The sequence below is a fragment of the Apostichopus japonicus genome, chromosome 15 (assembly GCF_037975245.1).
Source record: "Apostichopus japonicus isolate 1M-3 chromosome 15, ASM3797524v1, whole genome shotgun sequence".
In the NCBI taxonomy this organism is placed as follows: Eukaryota; Metazoa; Echinodermata; class Holothuroidea; order Aspidochirotida; family Stichopodidae; genus Apostichopus; species Apostichopus japonicus.
The window spans coordinates 12,579,997-12,597,268 of NC_092575.1; the positions used below are offsets into that span (position 1 = coordinate 12,579,997).

General features: G+C 35.5%; 1 protein-coding gene across 1 annotated transcript; it reads left to right on the plus strand.

The window, feature by feature from the left end:
- Positions 1-710: 710 nt before the first annotated feature.
- On the plus strand, positions 711-17,159 carry LOC139980736 (adhesion G-protein coupled receptor G4-like). The gene is made up of 12 exons (XM_071992616.1): positions 711-988; positions 8,323-8,613; positions 9,102-9,230; positions 9,915-10,030; positions 10,610-10,756; positions 11,247-11,592; positions 12,176-12,405; positions 12,910-13,074; positions 13,267-13,382; positions 13,833-14,095; positions 14,661-14,721; positions 16,074-17,159. Exons 1-12 carry the CDS (start codon positions 922-924, stop codon positions 16,495-16,497), a joined length of 2,355 nt encoding a protein of 784 aa, XP_071848717.1. The 5' UTR covers positions 711-921; the 3' UTR covers positions 16,498-17,159.
- The last annotated feature ends 113 nt before the right edge of the window (positions 17,160-17,272 follow it).

Here is a 17,272-nt window from a genome sequence, read left to right on the forward strand (position 1 = left end):
TATATATATATATATATATATATATATATATATATATATATATATATATATATATATATATATATATATATATATGTATATATATATATATATATATTTATATATATATATTTATATATGTTCGAGATTTAAACAACTGTACACGCCTCGTTAAGAACACTTTTAACTCTTATATATATATACATTATAACGAAAGTGAGTCCTTATCAAATATTTTCAGGAAATTGTGAACTTTTTCTCATTTTCCCAGTTGTCTCGATAAGCTTATCGCGATAAGCTTCAATAACCTATCAGTTTCATTCTCTAACTGAACTGTTGTTGATTTTTCAATTTCAATTTCAATTTCAAATAGATTTCTTATATGTTTGTACAAGATAAATTTAATGTTACATTATATGATATTTCAAAACTATACTTAAACTCAACGTCAAACTTTAAAATTCACAATTCAGTAAAAGTAAAACGTTAAGCTATATAATAAATGGACGCTCCATTAACTTTTATATATTACTTCAGAACAAAGTTGTTTCACATTAGAGACAGTTTACATATATTAACTTCGTTGATTTACCTGAATAGATTTGCAACGAAAAGATACAAGTAGCGCCTATCAGTTTCATTCTACAAATGTTATTACTCGGATATATATCACTTTCAATTTCAAATTTATTTCGCATAGGTTTGTGCGAGATAAATACAATATAACATTATATTACATTTCAAAACTACCTGAAAAGATTTAGGACAAATGTCATTGATGTCAATCAAATGGCACGAACGCATGTTAGTATGTTTTAATAATTTTCATCCTTTTTGTTCGAAAATACAAGGGAAGTTAATTACTGTGGCGTTGCTAGATCGATCATAATAACTTATCTCATCTTGAAGCAAGTTCTGTTACAACCTACGCTACCGGATCAAATGGAGACTAATCATCTCCTGGTTGTTTGCATTATCGTGGTGCTAACCATAGGCTGCCAATCAACAGGTAAGTTACTTTCCACAGTGTGATGGCGTTACAGTAGGCAGTCGATACAAAACGTAACAAATCATTACCTCACTGTCTTGTATGGAATATATTAGATTTGAATACAGATTATAACTGAAGGGATTCTATAAATGTCTATAATGTCTGCTTGAGATATATAACCATTAAGGAAAATCCTTTACAAGTGTACGTTAATACTTGCTGCCTTTTTTTAATTATTAGTATCAAATCATGATCAAGCGTCAAACTTTAAAATTCACAATTCAGTGGAAAGTAAAACGTTGAGCCATATATTATATGAACGCTACATTAACTTTTATATTTGATGTTACTTCAGAACAAAGTTGTTTCACATAAGAGACAGTTAACTAATATTAACTTCGTTGATTTACCAGAATTGACTTGCAAGGAAAATATACAAGCAGAGCAAATGATTCTTCTGGTGAAATGCATTGTAGAAATGTTCCAATAAACACAGTCGTATAACCAACTGACAAGGTAGGTGGTATGCGTCTTTACATGCGTCTTGCGCTGATTTTGATATTCCAGGTAAAAGATAAAATTTGCCTTGAAACAAACATCATGTGCTTTCAGGAGAGGTGTTTGACTTAACGCCTTTTGTTAAATTATCGCGAAAATTTGTTATGGAGAGATCCGTGTACCTCATATGACAAATTCGAACGGCTGTGCACAATGAATGTATATGCCTTTCAGGAAATGTTCCAAACTGATGCTCTCCTAGAGTAAAAATTAAAAAATAGTTAGATTTAATCTGTCCCATAAACTCCCACAGTTATTTATTGATGAAGACAACCCCCCCCCCCCCCCTCCAACCCAATCCCCTTTCAACCAGACACAAGTAAAATGCAATTTAGATTCCACTTGCATGGAGTATATTAGAGGTTATGTTTTATGGGATAGTTACAATGGTGATTAAACATAAAAGGTTATGTGCAATGTGCAGGGAAGCACATACCTTCCTCTTAACAGACAGGTCCTGGACCAGCTTGAAAACAGCCAATGCAGAAATTTCGCCTGAAGAAATTCAGACATATTAATTTGTAGCAATCATTGTCAATTTACACACTGGCAAATAACTGGCAATAATACTCATAAATATTAAAAGAAGCTTGTTGTAACACTTCCGGTAAACTGCAAGTTAATTTTGAACATAATAACATGCACTCACAACTTTCAATAAGCTATCAGCTGTAGCAAGACTGCTTCCAGGAATTCCTTGCAGTGTAGTTTATGCCTTCAGTAAGGTAATTTGGAAAAGAAATCTTTGTTTTATTTTTACCAAGAATCTTATTCTAAACAACATTAAATTGTCATCAATCTATCAAAGCATACTGGGTGACGGACTAGCTTGGCTTTGAAAACATGCGCTACTTTAAAAATATCTAACATCTTACGTACTGAAAATCTACAAACGCAAGCCTCCACACTGGACAATCTTCCTGCATTACCCTTTCTTCGTCCAGATAAAATAACAGGGGGAAGATGTAGGCAGCATTCTTCTGATCTTGTAAATGAATAAAAAGATGAAAAGTGTAAGCTCAGAGTTCCAACCAAAGAAATGATAATCTCCTTTAACCCTTTAAGATTTCAGACTTATTATTCAAATGCATGAAGCTGAATCCATAGTTGCACATATGCATGATGAACAAACAGCCCCAATTGCAAGAAGTGTCAACACTTTTTAGTTCTCTGGTTTGACTTCAATATCACAATTCCATACACTTAATAGCTTAACATTGCACACAATAAACAACCCGTTTTTTTTTGTAACATTTTACCAGTTTGCACAGACATTAGATAAATTTGTTTGTTAAGCCACTTAAGAAACTGTTTAGACCAATAATGCTCATTCCTTGGACCAATTTTCCAACACCCAAATTAGCAACGTCATCTTTATAGATCAAAACAACCACTAACGAATGACATCGTAGAAAATTACTGGGAAGAGCATGGAAAGGAAATAAATAGATTTACGCCCTTATTGAAACTTTTGTCAACAGGGCAGATTAGTAAAATATTAGAGAGCTAACTTAATTTCACAGACAGTTTGAAAGCAGCTAATAGTCCTCGAAACAAAGAATGCATCAACTAGGGAAACATTCCTTGTTCCTGAGTTGCAAATGATGGCACCAAGTCAAAAGCGACACTTGAACTTTCCAGTATTACAAATTACCTCTCTTCATTTGAATCATATTTTGATGTTGAAGCCTTGAATTATTGAAAATAGTGGATACAAAGGAGAAAAGGTTGGAAGGGAAAGGTTACTGTTGGAAGGCTGTGTTAAGGAACCAATACATTTATCACTATACCTACTCACGAATATTTTTGAAATGCATTATGCAAATGGTCCAATACACATACAGTATAAAGCGTATTCAAGAATGAAATGTGGTTATAGCTCTAATGTAATGAATATCACCTTGGAGCTTACAGTCCGTTTAAAAGTAGTGCTATATGAAGTCGTATAACCAACTGACAAGGAGGCATGCGTCTTTACAAATGCTAACCACTGGTAACTCTGGACAATTGAACGTACCATGTTGATAACAATAGAACAACACAACATCAAGACTGGCAAAAAAACAAACAACATAATGCTTCTAGTGTTATTGCAATGAGGTGTAACTGAACTGAATATGACTAAGTTAACAGAAAAATTAACTTTACATATCATACTGTTTTTACACCATGCTTCACAAGGCTATACACTCTGTAGAATAGCCAGTGCGTACTGGTTGATTTCAGTTATTAGAAGCACATGGGGTGCTTTCGTTTGTTATGACTCACATTCCGTTCATTACACACTCCAATATATTTTGCCTTGCAACAAACATCAAGTGATTTCAGGAGAGGTGTTTGACTTAACGCGTTTTGGTAAATCATCACGAAAACTTGTTGTGGAGAGATTCGTGTACCTCATATGACATGAACGTACGGATGTGCACGATGAATGTATATGTTTTTCAGGTAATGTTCCAAAATGATGCTCTCCTAGAGTAAAAATGAAAATAAAGTTAGGTACTATGTTAGCCAATGTAGATGTTCGGATACAATCTGTCCCTAATGTCCAACAGTTGTTCATTGATGCGGACACCCCCCCCCCCCCTTCCCGCTTCAACCAGACTCAACTAAAACGCCATTTACATTCCACTTGCATGGAGCATATCAGAGGTTATGTTTTCTGGGGAAAACGAATGACATCGTTGAAAATTACTGGGAACTTGCATGGAAATGACATAAATAGACTTACACCCTTATTGAAACGTTTGTCAGCAGGGCAGTTTAGTAAAATATTATAGAGCTAACTTGATTTTACAGACAGTTTGAAAGCAGCTAATAGTCCTCGAAAGAAAGAATGCAATAACTAGGGAACCATTCCTTGTTCCTAAGTTGAATTGGTGACACCAAGTCAAAAGCGACACTTGGACTTTCCAGTATTGCAAATTTCCTCTCTACATTTGAATCATATTTTGATGTTGAAGATTAGAATGATTAAAAATAGTGGATACAAAAGGAGAAAAGGGCTAGTTGGAGGCTGTGTTAAGGAACCAATACATTTAGCACTATCTACTCATAGGACTTTTTGTTCTTCAAGGGAAATCAGTTGTTTCCACAACTAAAAAACATACTCCTACAAACTGGTTGGCAGCATTTACATTTACCTGCAAACAAATCATTAACGCTTTTGCCTTAGATTTCTCATTCTTTATCAAGAAGAACCCACTTCGAAAAGTTCAGTATCTGACTGCTCACAAGTGTCCACTATGAGTATAAGCGTCATCCACGTGAGGGATGAAGGACATCGAAATATTTCTCAATCTGTTAAGACAACAGATAAACAGAAGAAAAAAATACTAAACATGTAAATGACATATGGAAGGAAACTACTAGTACTTCAATGCGTCTTCTCATATAAACAGCAAAGAAGCACTATTATGCCCACAGCAACTAAATTATGCTCAAGATGGGTCAGCGATTTTAAAACATCGTTGTTTTAGTTTCCTATCATTATATAAATTTCTACCTCATGTAAGTATATTTGTAATATCATCCCTCCCTTACAATAAAGAAACAGGGGCCCAGAAAGGTAACCTGGAGATATTATCCCTTCTTGATTGACATTCAAATTCAGTTATGATTTATATTGCTAATATCTCTCCTTATGCAATACACTTTTTGAAATGGTGAAATCCAGTCAGTGGTGACACAGAGATTGGGAAATAGAACGAGACGATGGTTCAGGAGTTAAACGAAGGATAATTGTACACTCAAAAGTAACTAATGCTGCAAATTAAGAAATTTGTGTTGTGTCAGTTCTTGCACAAGTGATTTATTCAAACAATGTATAGTTACATGAAACCAATGGCGGTGCATTGAGTTTGGTTGTACTTTCATTTTCGATTGAAAAGTGGGATTTACAGACAAATGAAAGTCAAAGAAATGAAGAGAGACTAGGAAAGCAAGAAACTTGTACTTGCGGTCCCCCTTTACAAAAAATACAACAATTAAACAATACAGAAAGAAGGAAGGTACAAAAACCAGTAGCCATAACTCATGATAAAATCATTTTTAGTAATCTTTTGAAAGATAAAATTGTTCTATCATCTACTATTGAGTCTTGAGGGATGTTTCGAATAAATATGCATGTAGAAAGTAGAGTTTTATGGACAATGTTGGTGTCAGATTTATCAAAATGGAGCTTAAAGGAGTTTCTAGTATCATGGCTGTGTACATTAAAGTGTCAAAATAGTAAGTCACAAATCATGGGAAGAGATCTGTTTACATTATTGTATGTGAAAACAGCAACTTGGTACTAGAAATTTAAATATGTGATATTCATGAATGGCGAATTTCTGGACTTCGCATGCGTGGAAATTCTGCTAAAATGTCTGGCATTTCTTTTCTCCCACCATCATTCATCCAGTGTGACCTAAATTCTGCCATCTTAAGCATATATATCACTGTAACTGCCCAGGATTGTCTTCCAGTGTGTGTTTGTTTCAGCCACTCAATTTTCTATACTGGTTGGTTTCTCAGGTCCTGTTTAAAAAAAACACACCAAACAAGCAACAGTTCATTATATACACTCACATACAATGGGATGGGTTTTCGCGCGTAACGCGAGCCCAATTAAGGGATTGCAGACATATTTTCACTCTGTTCCGGAAAATATGAAAATCTAAAATTCTACCATATGAAACAAGAATGAAAGTGGTCAATATCAGCTAATGACTGTTAGCAGATTTTAAAATCACTATTTAATGAGTGCATATCTTGTGTCTGGGGATTATTTGATAGTGCATGCTGTACCAAATATCTGAGGTTCATGCAATGAGAATGACTGACAGAATCAGTATTGGTATTCAATATTCAGAGATGAAAATATATATTGAACTGTATGTTAGTGGTAATAACCAGTATATGCTTTACTCAGGCTTAGCAGTGGTCTAGTTAATATTGGCCTCATTCTCAGTCGGGTAGGCCTATATATATGACAATTGGGGTAACACTCAGCAACTAATTTAAGTGTAACCTAGTACCATAATAAATGTATATTGCCTAGGCCTAGCTAACGCACATACTTATGTTAGACTAACTCAGGTATCATCTTCGTGGGGTGGGGGGGGGGGGGAATATCGGAAAGTGTTAAGGACATATGATTTTGCGAACTTGTTCCAAGCTGCATGGGCATGAGCCACGCGGCCCTGATACTTTTACATCAATCAATAAGTAAGGCATTTTACCGATTCCCAGTGTAGTAACAATGGGTATATATCTTAGTTGTGTAATATGCGGCAAAGATGGTCCTATTTTACTTACATTATGTAAGAGAAAAGATTTATATACAAAGTAGTAGCTGTTGAAACTAAAAGGTTATGTAACTTAACTTAGCTGATGCTTACATAACCTGTGTTCTAGTTTTACCTGACCTGTCTTACACAGCATTTTTTACATTTCGTTTTGTGGGTGTCCTGTTATATTTAGTTTAGTTTGTTCTTTTTATTGCCATTTATGCATCATAACTTTTGATACTCTCATGTTTATATATTGTATCTTATGCTGTTCATACTGGCATAAAGGAAACTAAAACTGGAACATCTCTCACAGCTATGGTTCCAAATTTACCGTGAAAATGGAAACTAAAATCTTGTGCAAGTTAAATTTCAATTCCGGTTAACCGACTACATTATCTTTTACAAGATACAGACCTAGCATAAACGAGCTTTAATATGGGCCTTTTAACTTTACTTGGGAATACTCGAACAATATTTATCCAAGCATGTTCTTCAAGTTTTCTAAGCGTTCAATTTCTTTAGTTGCTGCAAAGCTGCGAAACCTACTGTAAGTTTTCTTTAATTTAAGGGAAATTTAAAAGGAATTTACGATACTTATTAATCTCTTTGACACAACTAAAGGAGGAGAAAGAAAGTGTGATGCCGGTAAGACACCCTGAGCTGTCTTTCGCCTCATTACAATGATCTCTGCTTCATTGCTGTTGTTTTTGTTGAAAATACATTGCGCTGGAATGATTAAAGTCTCAGTACGTGTTTGCCAAATTTAAATTTCGACCTTTCCAACAGTTTAGTAAAAATGATACCGTTTTATTCAATTTTCATATCAGTATTAACTATTTTTATTGAGTTATCTGTCGTTAAAAGATTTCAGATGAATAAAATTCACCAGATTTATTAACGAGTCAGTAGATTCTACAAACTTCATTCAAAATTTGTAAGCCCCGCCTAACAGATCATGCGCCAATCAAATCTCTCTCTTTTTTGTTTACGACCGTTAGGTCTAGGCTTACTTTTACTTTCGTGGCTAGCCTGTCTTAAGTCGCTGCTTTTGTATCTTTCTCTCAGTCTTACCGACGTAGCTTGCGAAATTGTGTCATTTCCTTCCATCGTAATGAATAAACAGGTGTTTTCAGACGTTTCCTCCGTGGAATTGTAAAAAGTTGATGATATTAGTATAGGACTGCGTTAAAATCTTGATCGGGCCGCATGTGTAGACTAATTTTTTTATTTGTGTAATGAACATGCTGACATGGGCGGTCGCAGTAATTTTACGGTAAATCGTTTGCGTCATATGGGCAAAAAAAAGTTAATTTTTTTCTTAGATTGCGACAGCATTTCTCTATTAAACCCACCTGGTCAGAGTGCATTTAGAATAAGAAACATTGAATCTACTTCAGAAAGTTTGTTTTCCGAGATTCATCAGCAAACACGTATTGAGACTTTAACATACATCACTGATTGCTGATTAATATACATAATGTTGGAAAAACCAATGCCGATTTCTTCATCTGCATGCAGAAGCAGGAGAGGTAAAATCCGAAAAGATCGAGAAACACATCTGGGAAAAAGCAGAACTAGATTGCGACGCCACCGACACTAATAGTGCATTATGGGAGAAGCATGGTGATCATTCAGCTGGTGTGCTATTTACAGGACTACGGTCGGTCAGGAGTCTTGATCTGGACAACATAGTCATCTCATCAAACAACTATTCCATCATAATATATCCTGTTAGAGTTGTTGACGAAGGCGTGTACAGTTGTTCAGAACTCGGGAATGTCTTAGCAGTGTACAACTTAACAGTGAGAGGTACTTTACCATTGCGGTGTCCACCACCATTGAGTCAAATGCTTCGTAAATTATCTGCTCTCTCCTGCAATATATATATATATATATATATATACATGTGTGTATATATATATATATATATATATATATACATGTGTGTATATATATATATATATATATATATATATATATATATATATATATATAATTTACCATGTATACCAAGTGGAACCAGCAAATTGCATATAGTAGCTGTACATTGTATTCGTAAGATTGTAATATTGGCGTCGGTGTTTTCGGCTTCTTCAACCATGTGCGGTCGAATGTGCGGATGCGAGAGTTATATCGAACTTTATTACTACCGATTTCGAAAGTTGGTATGGTAAGATACACTTTGTAAACCATTGCTTTACGCGGCCATGACAGTGATGTATGTATTACGAACGTAACTGAATTACAATACCCTGTTTTAATGATATGCATTTACAAGTTTGGTTTCCTTATTTTAGCGACTACTCAAAATGGTAGGTGTCTCTATGAAATGCTCTCTTTCCATGGACTTCAGTTGACTTTCCCTGAAGGTATTATAGGAAACAATTATGTTTCCATGGAGATGTGTGGGAATGGTTCAACCAACGGTTAGTACAAGATTTCATTAATTTCTTATCATTTCTTCACGTCTTGTTTCTCCATAGTTTGTTCGATGTTTCGATGCAACGATTCATCTGATCCAGTTCTGTTGAAAACCATTCCAGTTAAAATGAAGAAACATTCAAATTTTATGGTTTTTTGTATAGGCTTTTGCTGATTAAGTTTTTACTTCTCTTCATTCTACTTCATTTCTCATAAGGGGTGCACTGCATAGATCATGCAGTTGGATTCTTTTAAGTAGCAAAAAAAAACTCTTAGTTTCTCTCGATGCAACGATTCATCTGATCCAGTTCTGTTGAAAACCATTCCAGTTAAAATGAAGAAACATTCAAATTTTATGGTTTTTGTATAGGCTTTTGCTGATTAAGTTTTTACTTCTCTTCATTCTACTTCATTTCTCATAAGGGGTGCACTGCATAGATCATGCAGTTGGATTCTTTTAAGTAGCAAAAAAAACTCTTAGTTTCACATACTGTAGCCCAAATCCTTGAAGTAACTTGGAGGACATTACACAAAGTATAGTTATTTTTAATAAATAATACACATAGTAGCCTTATGAAGAACGTTACATAACTGCTGCAATTTCATGCTGAAAAGTCTTGTAGGTTTCTTTGCTTCCATATGTCGTTGTATTTTTTATTCTACTCTTAACGTCTTTAACTTTTTTGTAGCTGACTTACCATTAGCACACCGAGATTGCGGCCAAGGTTCGTCGTGGATGGAACCTCAATTGAACACGTGTTTTTCTCCCGAGGACGCACTCACGGAAATACAGAGGATAGCAGGTGTATGTACAAACCATTTATTATTAAAGCTAATATTATAAACAAAAGCTAGTGACCAAAAATGAATAAATATTTCAATGAATAAACCTAAGCCAAGTCTGCACGCCCTTACCGTGGCATTCCTTTTTAATGTCGATTAAGCAACTGAAGTCAAACATTAAATTTCTACTGTGCCACACAGTACGACTGTGATAAGTAATACTCTAAAGTATACATTTATTGGAATGTGTGTTATCAGAAAGCAATATTTAATAGACGATAACTGATCGTATATTGATAAGCAGAAATGAAAAATCAAAAGTGGAATAGTTGTAGCTCATGAAATGGACATTTTGACAAAAAGGAAAAGAATAAGAAGAGTACATAGGTTATCCCCTTCCCTAGACAGTGTATGATCTAAGTTAAACAGTGAGTTAACCAAAGTGGTTGTTTTATCTAGTGTTAGGGTTCACGTTAACGTTTGAAGGACATTTCCTTTTCTATTGCATAGCTTTATTTATCACGTTATATTATCTCCTTCTATCGTGATTGGCATGTATCAAGAAGTAAGGTTATACGATGATATTTTACTACATTTACAGACGACTGTTACAGAAGAAAACGTCGAGCAGGTAGCTAAGGATTTAGTGGTGGTCACATTTCAACTTGAAGATTCGGATGAAACAGTTGTCGGCAAGGTAGCAGAATCTTTAGAATCAATTGTCGACACAAATACTTCCTCACCCGAGGTGAGTACTTCTAAACCACATGTTATGTATATTGTTTCATCGCAAGTGGGCTATGGATGACGCCAGTAGGTTTACGCCAGCCGATGGCTGGATCCTACCTATTGAACTGTTTGAGATATACCATATTTCGTTACAACTTGCTGCTATGACAGTTCAATTATTTATAAAATTTGATATTGATAAATGCAATAATTATCTGTTGCCGTCTGTACCATCATCATTGTCAACTGATACATTAGGTTTTAGTAAAGTGAATTAAGGATGATTAATATATATATATATACATATACATATAGATAGATACATATATATATATATATATATATATATATATATATATATATACATATATATATATGATCGACGAGGCTGTTGAATACCAATATAGGTATAAAAAAAACTAAAAATTGAGTTTTATCAACCAATCAATCCATAACATTAGATGCTACTAAAGGCACGACTGATATTCTTTTAAACATTAACTGCATAGGTCACGGATGCCTTCATGGGAACTGTTAACAACCTTATGAACTTTGAAGCAGAAAGCCTCCAGACAACATCATCCAACAAGATCATATCATTGCTGGAACAGCAGATATCTCTCGTTCAACAAGACCAAGAAAACTTCACAGAAGTGCAAGATAACCTTGCTGTTGTAGCAGTAAAACTGGATCCACAGCTAGCAGACTCCATAACATTCTTTCACGAGCCCGATGAAGAGGGAGGAAGTGTAACCGATGGTGAACTACATTTGATGAACACAATTAATACATCACCCAGGGCAAACAGAACGTCCATTTTTATTCACGGGGATGTTTTACAAACAGCCATGGAAGGTGGATATCATATTCTATATAATGTTAATAATGGGGTTCATAAACGGTCTACCGTGCGTTTATCGCAGGATTATGCACGCACGGGCGCACATACCTCTGTGGGTCAATTACCCTGCGATAAACGCCCGGTAAACACCGTTGGTTAACCCTGTTCATTCCTACAAAACACTAAATAAACATCGTCTCAGAATGTTATAGTTTAATAGAAAGTATAAAAAGGGAAATACCAACAATTGTTCTTTACTTCATCCTGTGATAAACGCACGACGAACATTTGATGAACCCTAAATAACGCATAAACAGTATATTAAGATATTTACGTTGATGGAATTTAAGCATGGTTACCAACAATTGTTTATGAGATACAGATTTATTTATCAAAGTGGTCAACATTTCTTGATTAAATTATAAAGTTCCAATTTTATTTAATCAATTATATTTATTTGCATGTTCTTCTTAAATGTTACGTTTTTTTTTCAAATGAAATATTGTTAATATAGTCCTACAAGCATATCTAGATAATGCGCACGTAATAAAAAAATACATAAAAACTAGTGGATTTCAACAACATTTCTCTCGACAGAAAAATCAAATTCTACTGACTCAACTGTTCCTGCCAGCTTCTTCTTGTACAGTGATTCCAGTCTTTTCTTCCAAACGGTAAATCAAAGTATGGATGGAGCAGCACATAACAGCAGATTGCGAAGCTCTGTCGCCAGTCAAGTCATCGGTGCAAACATTGAGGGTTCTGTTGTCAAGAATCTTCCAACAGAATATGCTGTTGTTGCATCGTTTCCGAACACTACATCCGAAGTAGGTTCAAATCATTCAACACCAAATGAAGTCATCCTAGCGATCATTCATAGTAGAGTTAAACACATTTAATTAATTCTAAAATATATTTTGCATATTGAATATGTAGGTTTCCTCGAGTGTAAAAACACCCTATGTAAGATGCCGGTACTATCGTGTATGCTAGGCTACTTACTGCACTACCCACGACATATAAGAATTACAGAAACACACACACACACAAGAATACATTTCATCTGAAACAAAGCATTCGTATTCCCCTTTCTGCCGTTTACTTAGTCAATGAAAAAATTTAACCTTTGGGAAGTTGCTGTTTGTATAGGTTTTATTGGCGTTAAAAAGTCCTTGCTTGGTTGCTGATATCTTATGTTACTTCCTCTGAACATGTACTTGCTTAACTTAGGCCCATGCACATGTCCCAAAAGGTTGTACCTTAGAAGATAAATAACGTAACTGTCATATACTTTGATTACATATTTGGCCTTTCTCTATTCTACTTTACAGCTGCTTAACGATACGGAGTTTGTATTTCATAAGATGTGTGTGTTCTGGTTTGTGCCAGAGGGAACTGATGACGGGTATTGGTCTGAAGAAGGCTGTAATCTAACTGAGAAAATGAACTACACGATATGTACATGCAATCATCTTACGAGCTTTGCTGTGCTAGTCGTAAGACATCATGTTTACTGATCAAATGTTCTCTTACATTTCTTTATCATACTTAAAACACTGTAGTGGATAAAACCTTCAATCGTAAAAAAAATCCTTCGCAATTACACGAGTGATAAATACAGATGACATTTTACTATAATTTTAATGAGATCAGGACAATAGTTTATATTTCTCGGTTTTCCATTGCAGGGCATTGGCAATATTCCAACCGCTGCCGATGTTTTCTTGACCGTGATAACCTGGGTAGGCTCACTTCTCTCAGTAATAGGTCTGCTTGCTTGTACTCTTCTGCTGGTTGGTGTCAAGTAGGTTGTTTTCTTTCATTTTCTTTCATTTTAAGTAACAAAATAACTCGTGAAACAGTCAGTGGCGATAATTACCAAACATTTCACACGAGATTCGTTATTGCATCTTAGTATGGGGCTGTTAGGTAACCTAAACTGCCATTGAGATGGGAAATGGTATGAAGGCTTCAGGACCATACCTAAACATATTAATGAAGGATATTGCTGCTTTGATGAGTCCTTAACTTCCAGTTCTTTGCGGGTTTCTGTTTTGTCTTTTGTTGGCAACCTCTAAGAAAGAGAAAAGGTCAAATATGAATAAATATATGTTACTTAAAATAATATATAGAATATCAAGTGATTGATATTTTTGATACATAAAATTTCGGAATAAAGTTGAACAAAGAATATTCTGTACTATATGTAGCTTTAAAAAAATATATATATATTTTCACTTTGTCTCGTCGACAGGTCGCTTCGAGCAAAACAAGCGAGTAAGATCCACATTAATCTATTCCTGTCCTTGGTCGCGTTCTACATTACATTCCTGGCTGGGGATCTGTTCTCCCATGATACCCTCATCTGTAAGAACCTTGCATCAACTGTACATTACTTTGGCCTGACGACAGTTTGCTGGATGTCCGTCGAGGCAGTAAACATGTACTTTCTATTCGTGAAATACGAAAGGTCGACTATTCGCCACTTTGTACCAATCGCTTGTGTCTTAGCATACGGTAAGGGAATTATGATTGTTTCTTTTGGAAGTATTTCTCCTGGGTGATATTCAACATTATTCTGTTTTAGTCGCACGCAAATGCACATAAGTTAGAGAAGCATGCTTGCTTGTGTCATAGTATATGGTAAAGTGTGATGTGACGTCATAAGTCTAATTGTCATATAACCAATCACACTGTTATATTATAGGCCAATCAGATAAGATGCTGGTTAGCCAATTACATCCCATGTTATCTCATTAAGTTTGTAAGTATAAATACTCATACACGCTACTGTATTATCACTCTCCATGCTTGCTGCTACTCTTTACGGATATACGTATACCTACACGTCATTGTTTATGGTTATTTACGTTACGTGAAATATATGTTCAAGAATCAAGAATGACTTTTCCTTCATTATATTGACGTCTTCGGAACATATAATATGACATAAGTTCATCTCGGTTCGTAGCAAGATAATGAGTTGGTGCGGAAGAAGACCGATATGTCAACGTGTAATAAAGTCAACTCTGCTTAGTCTTCATCTGTTTGAAAAACTCTTTGTATGCTGGTTTATCAACAGGGCTCCCGCTCATTCCCGTGTTGACTGTATATTTCCTACCAAGGCCTGACGAATATGCACAGTAAGATACCTCCAAACAGTCAGTTGGGACAAGTCCCCAGTGCTATAATACCACTTTATACTGTCCTCTCATGTGATACTTCAAAGCACCCGTACTGATAGTACGAACAGTTCCTAACCTATTTTCTGATAGAGACAGTGTAGTGATACTGATATGCTGCCAGTAAATGTACACATTTGAAGTAGGACATGAAAGAAAAGTCTACAAAAGTACATTGGTCCGACTGGGTGCTTCAAATTTCAATTCGATAAGAATAAGTATAGGCCTGGTTCAGTTGTAGATATTAATTCCAACCATTATACAATCTCGGTTACATTCTTGGATATGGCTTCATTCTTGAAGGCACACAAGTTAGCTTAAATCTATGGGGGTGGGGGAGTACCCCACATCTCCTACAAGGGAGTCGACTTCAACGCCCCTATAAAGACATCCTACTTCCTTTTATAATGCCCCTCTAAACTATAAACCAGATTAACCCAAAAAAGGAGAAGATATATGAAGAAATAACCTGCCTATCAGATTCAGAAAGGATGACGTAGAATGTGCGGGTCCTGGCATTTCTGCATTGTATCATAAACCTCCATAAATAGATATTAACTTGATGCGATTTAAAAGAGATCTGGTGCTGATATCCGACAGGGTGCGGATACTTACAAAGCTTGGCCCAAGTGACGCAAAGTTACAGACCCAAAGGGGAAAAAAGGAGCATTTTTTGTTAGTCCGTGAATTATAGCAAAGCTATGAAGTTTTGTACGCAATACCTGGTTGCCATTGAAAACAGTATAGCTTTTTCTCCCTCCTTGTGAACGTTACTTATTATAGAGAGTATGAGAAGAATTTGAGCTGATTCTGTTCTGTTGCCCAGATACTTTTCCATAATAAATATTAATCACAAATGCAAATCGAGAAATTTCCACTTTTGCGAGTTTTGTCATTAAAAATGTTTGTAAAGAAAATGAAGCGAAACTCATGGGGAATTAAGTACTGTTAGTTGTTTCTATAGTAGTTAAGTATCGAATAGTGTTACTAACAGAATAGTGTTCTAAAACCAATCGAAACGCTACTTAAACTAAACACTAGTTTAGCAATGCTAATCTAAATGAATCTCCATACTGCTTCAATGATTGCATGAACCATCGAATAAGAAATCGCCCCCCTCCCCCTCCACCCCACCCCCCCCCCCGCTCGCTTTCTATCTCTCTCTTTCTGTATTATCGATTATTTTGAAGATATAAGTGTTACGTAAAATAGCAAACACGATTAATTTCGTCTGCTATATAAGTTATTTCAGTGAATATCAGCTCATCACGAAAACCAAAGTAAATGATGATAACGTTTTTATTTTTCTTCAGTTGCTTCCTACCACTGGGCAAACCACTCTACTTTGGATTTCTCCTGGAGGTATTTCTGTTGGTCATCTTCAACACAACACTGTTTATCGCAGTCGTACGTACAGTTGTTTTTCGGCAGTTTCTGTCGACCAACGCTCAGAGGAATAAGAAGGCAGAGGTGATTTCGAGGATACAACAATTTGTTTTGTTCTGGATTCTCCTCGGCCTTTCCTGGATCTTTGGGTTTCTCTCGATATTGCCAAAGAGGAAGATAAATGCCTTTGTAGCATTATTCTGCATTTTCACATCCCTCCAAGGTGTTGTTTTCTTCATCTTCTTCTGTGCCAAGAATCCAGAGGTGAGAGAAGGATTAAGAAAAGCCAAGAGTCAGTTAACGTCACAGAATGAAACTAGGATGGAAACGTCACAGAGTGAAACTATGTAGTTATGTAAAAATGACAACATTATTGAGTCTTTTTGAACTTTTTTTTCTGTTACTCGCCTCAGACAAGGAAGAGTAACCTACGTAGTCAACTTGGCTAGTATTGTGCGCGAGGGCGCGTATGTGTAGATGTACATGCTAATCGGGCTGCTAACACACAAAACAAGCATATATTACTTGAATGTCATGTGTATTACGTGAACAACCCATCCATGCTTAATACAAGAAACCTGTTTCTCTTTTTGTAAAAGGTGAAATGTCATTTGAGGTCAAACCGTCCAAATTTGACAACCTAGTTAATACGATAACTCAAAGTTTAAGCTTAGCTGAAGATCGTGCTTAGTACGTAGGTTCATCATAGTGAGCACATATTCCCGATGATGTTTGTGGAGGGTATAGGTCATGCTAGGTCAATAGAGGCAAAGACTGACGAATAAGTGTAATTAAAAGTTTAGATGTAGTACATAACAATTGTTGTACTCTTTGGTGTGGGAGTTTATTTGAAGTCAAAAGAGGTCACAGCCTGAACAGTGCAAACATTGTAACTCTAGATGTTCAGCTTGGATGACATTATACGTCGTATGTGAGTGTAGTGGTTTTGTGTAGTGGTCAAATGTCGTTTGGGCCAATAAAGATGAAGTCTGCAAACTTTATAAACATAGTAACACTTAATGGTTTCTTCTTTTTTGTGTGTGTGGAAGATTGGTTTACTACTCAGTTAACATATTATATGCAGGCTTATGCTTAGGGAGTTATTATTTATAGCAACTCAGTCGAA

Bases quoted from the DNA above. Each gene is read 5' to 3' on its own strand.
- LOC139980736 (XM_071992616.1), top strand. From the start codon at position 922: ATGGAGACTAATCATCTCCTGGTTGTTTGCATTATCGTGGTGCTAACC. The intron at 13,075-13,266 runs GTAAGACATCAT...TTTCCATTGCAG, and splicing joins CGAGCTTTGCTGTGCTAGTC to GGCATTGGCAATATTCCAAC. The intron at 13,383-13,832 runs GTAGGTTGTTTT...TCTCGTCGACAG, and splicing joins CTTCTGCTGGTTGGTGTCAA to GTCGCTTCGAGCAAAACAAG.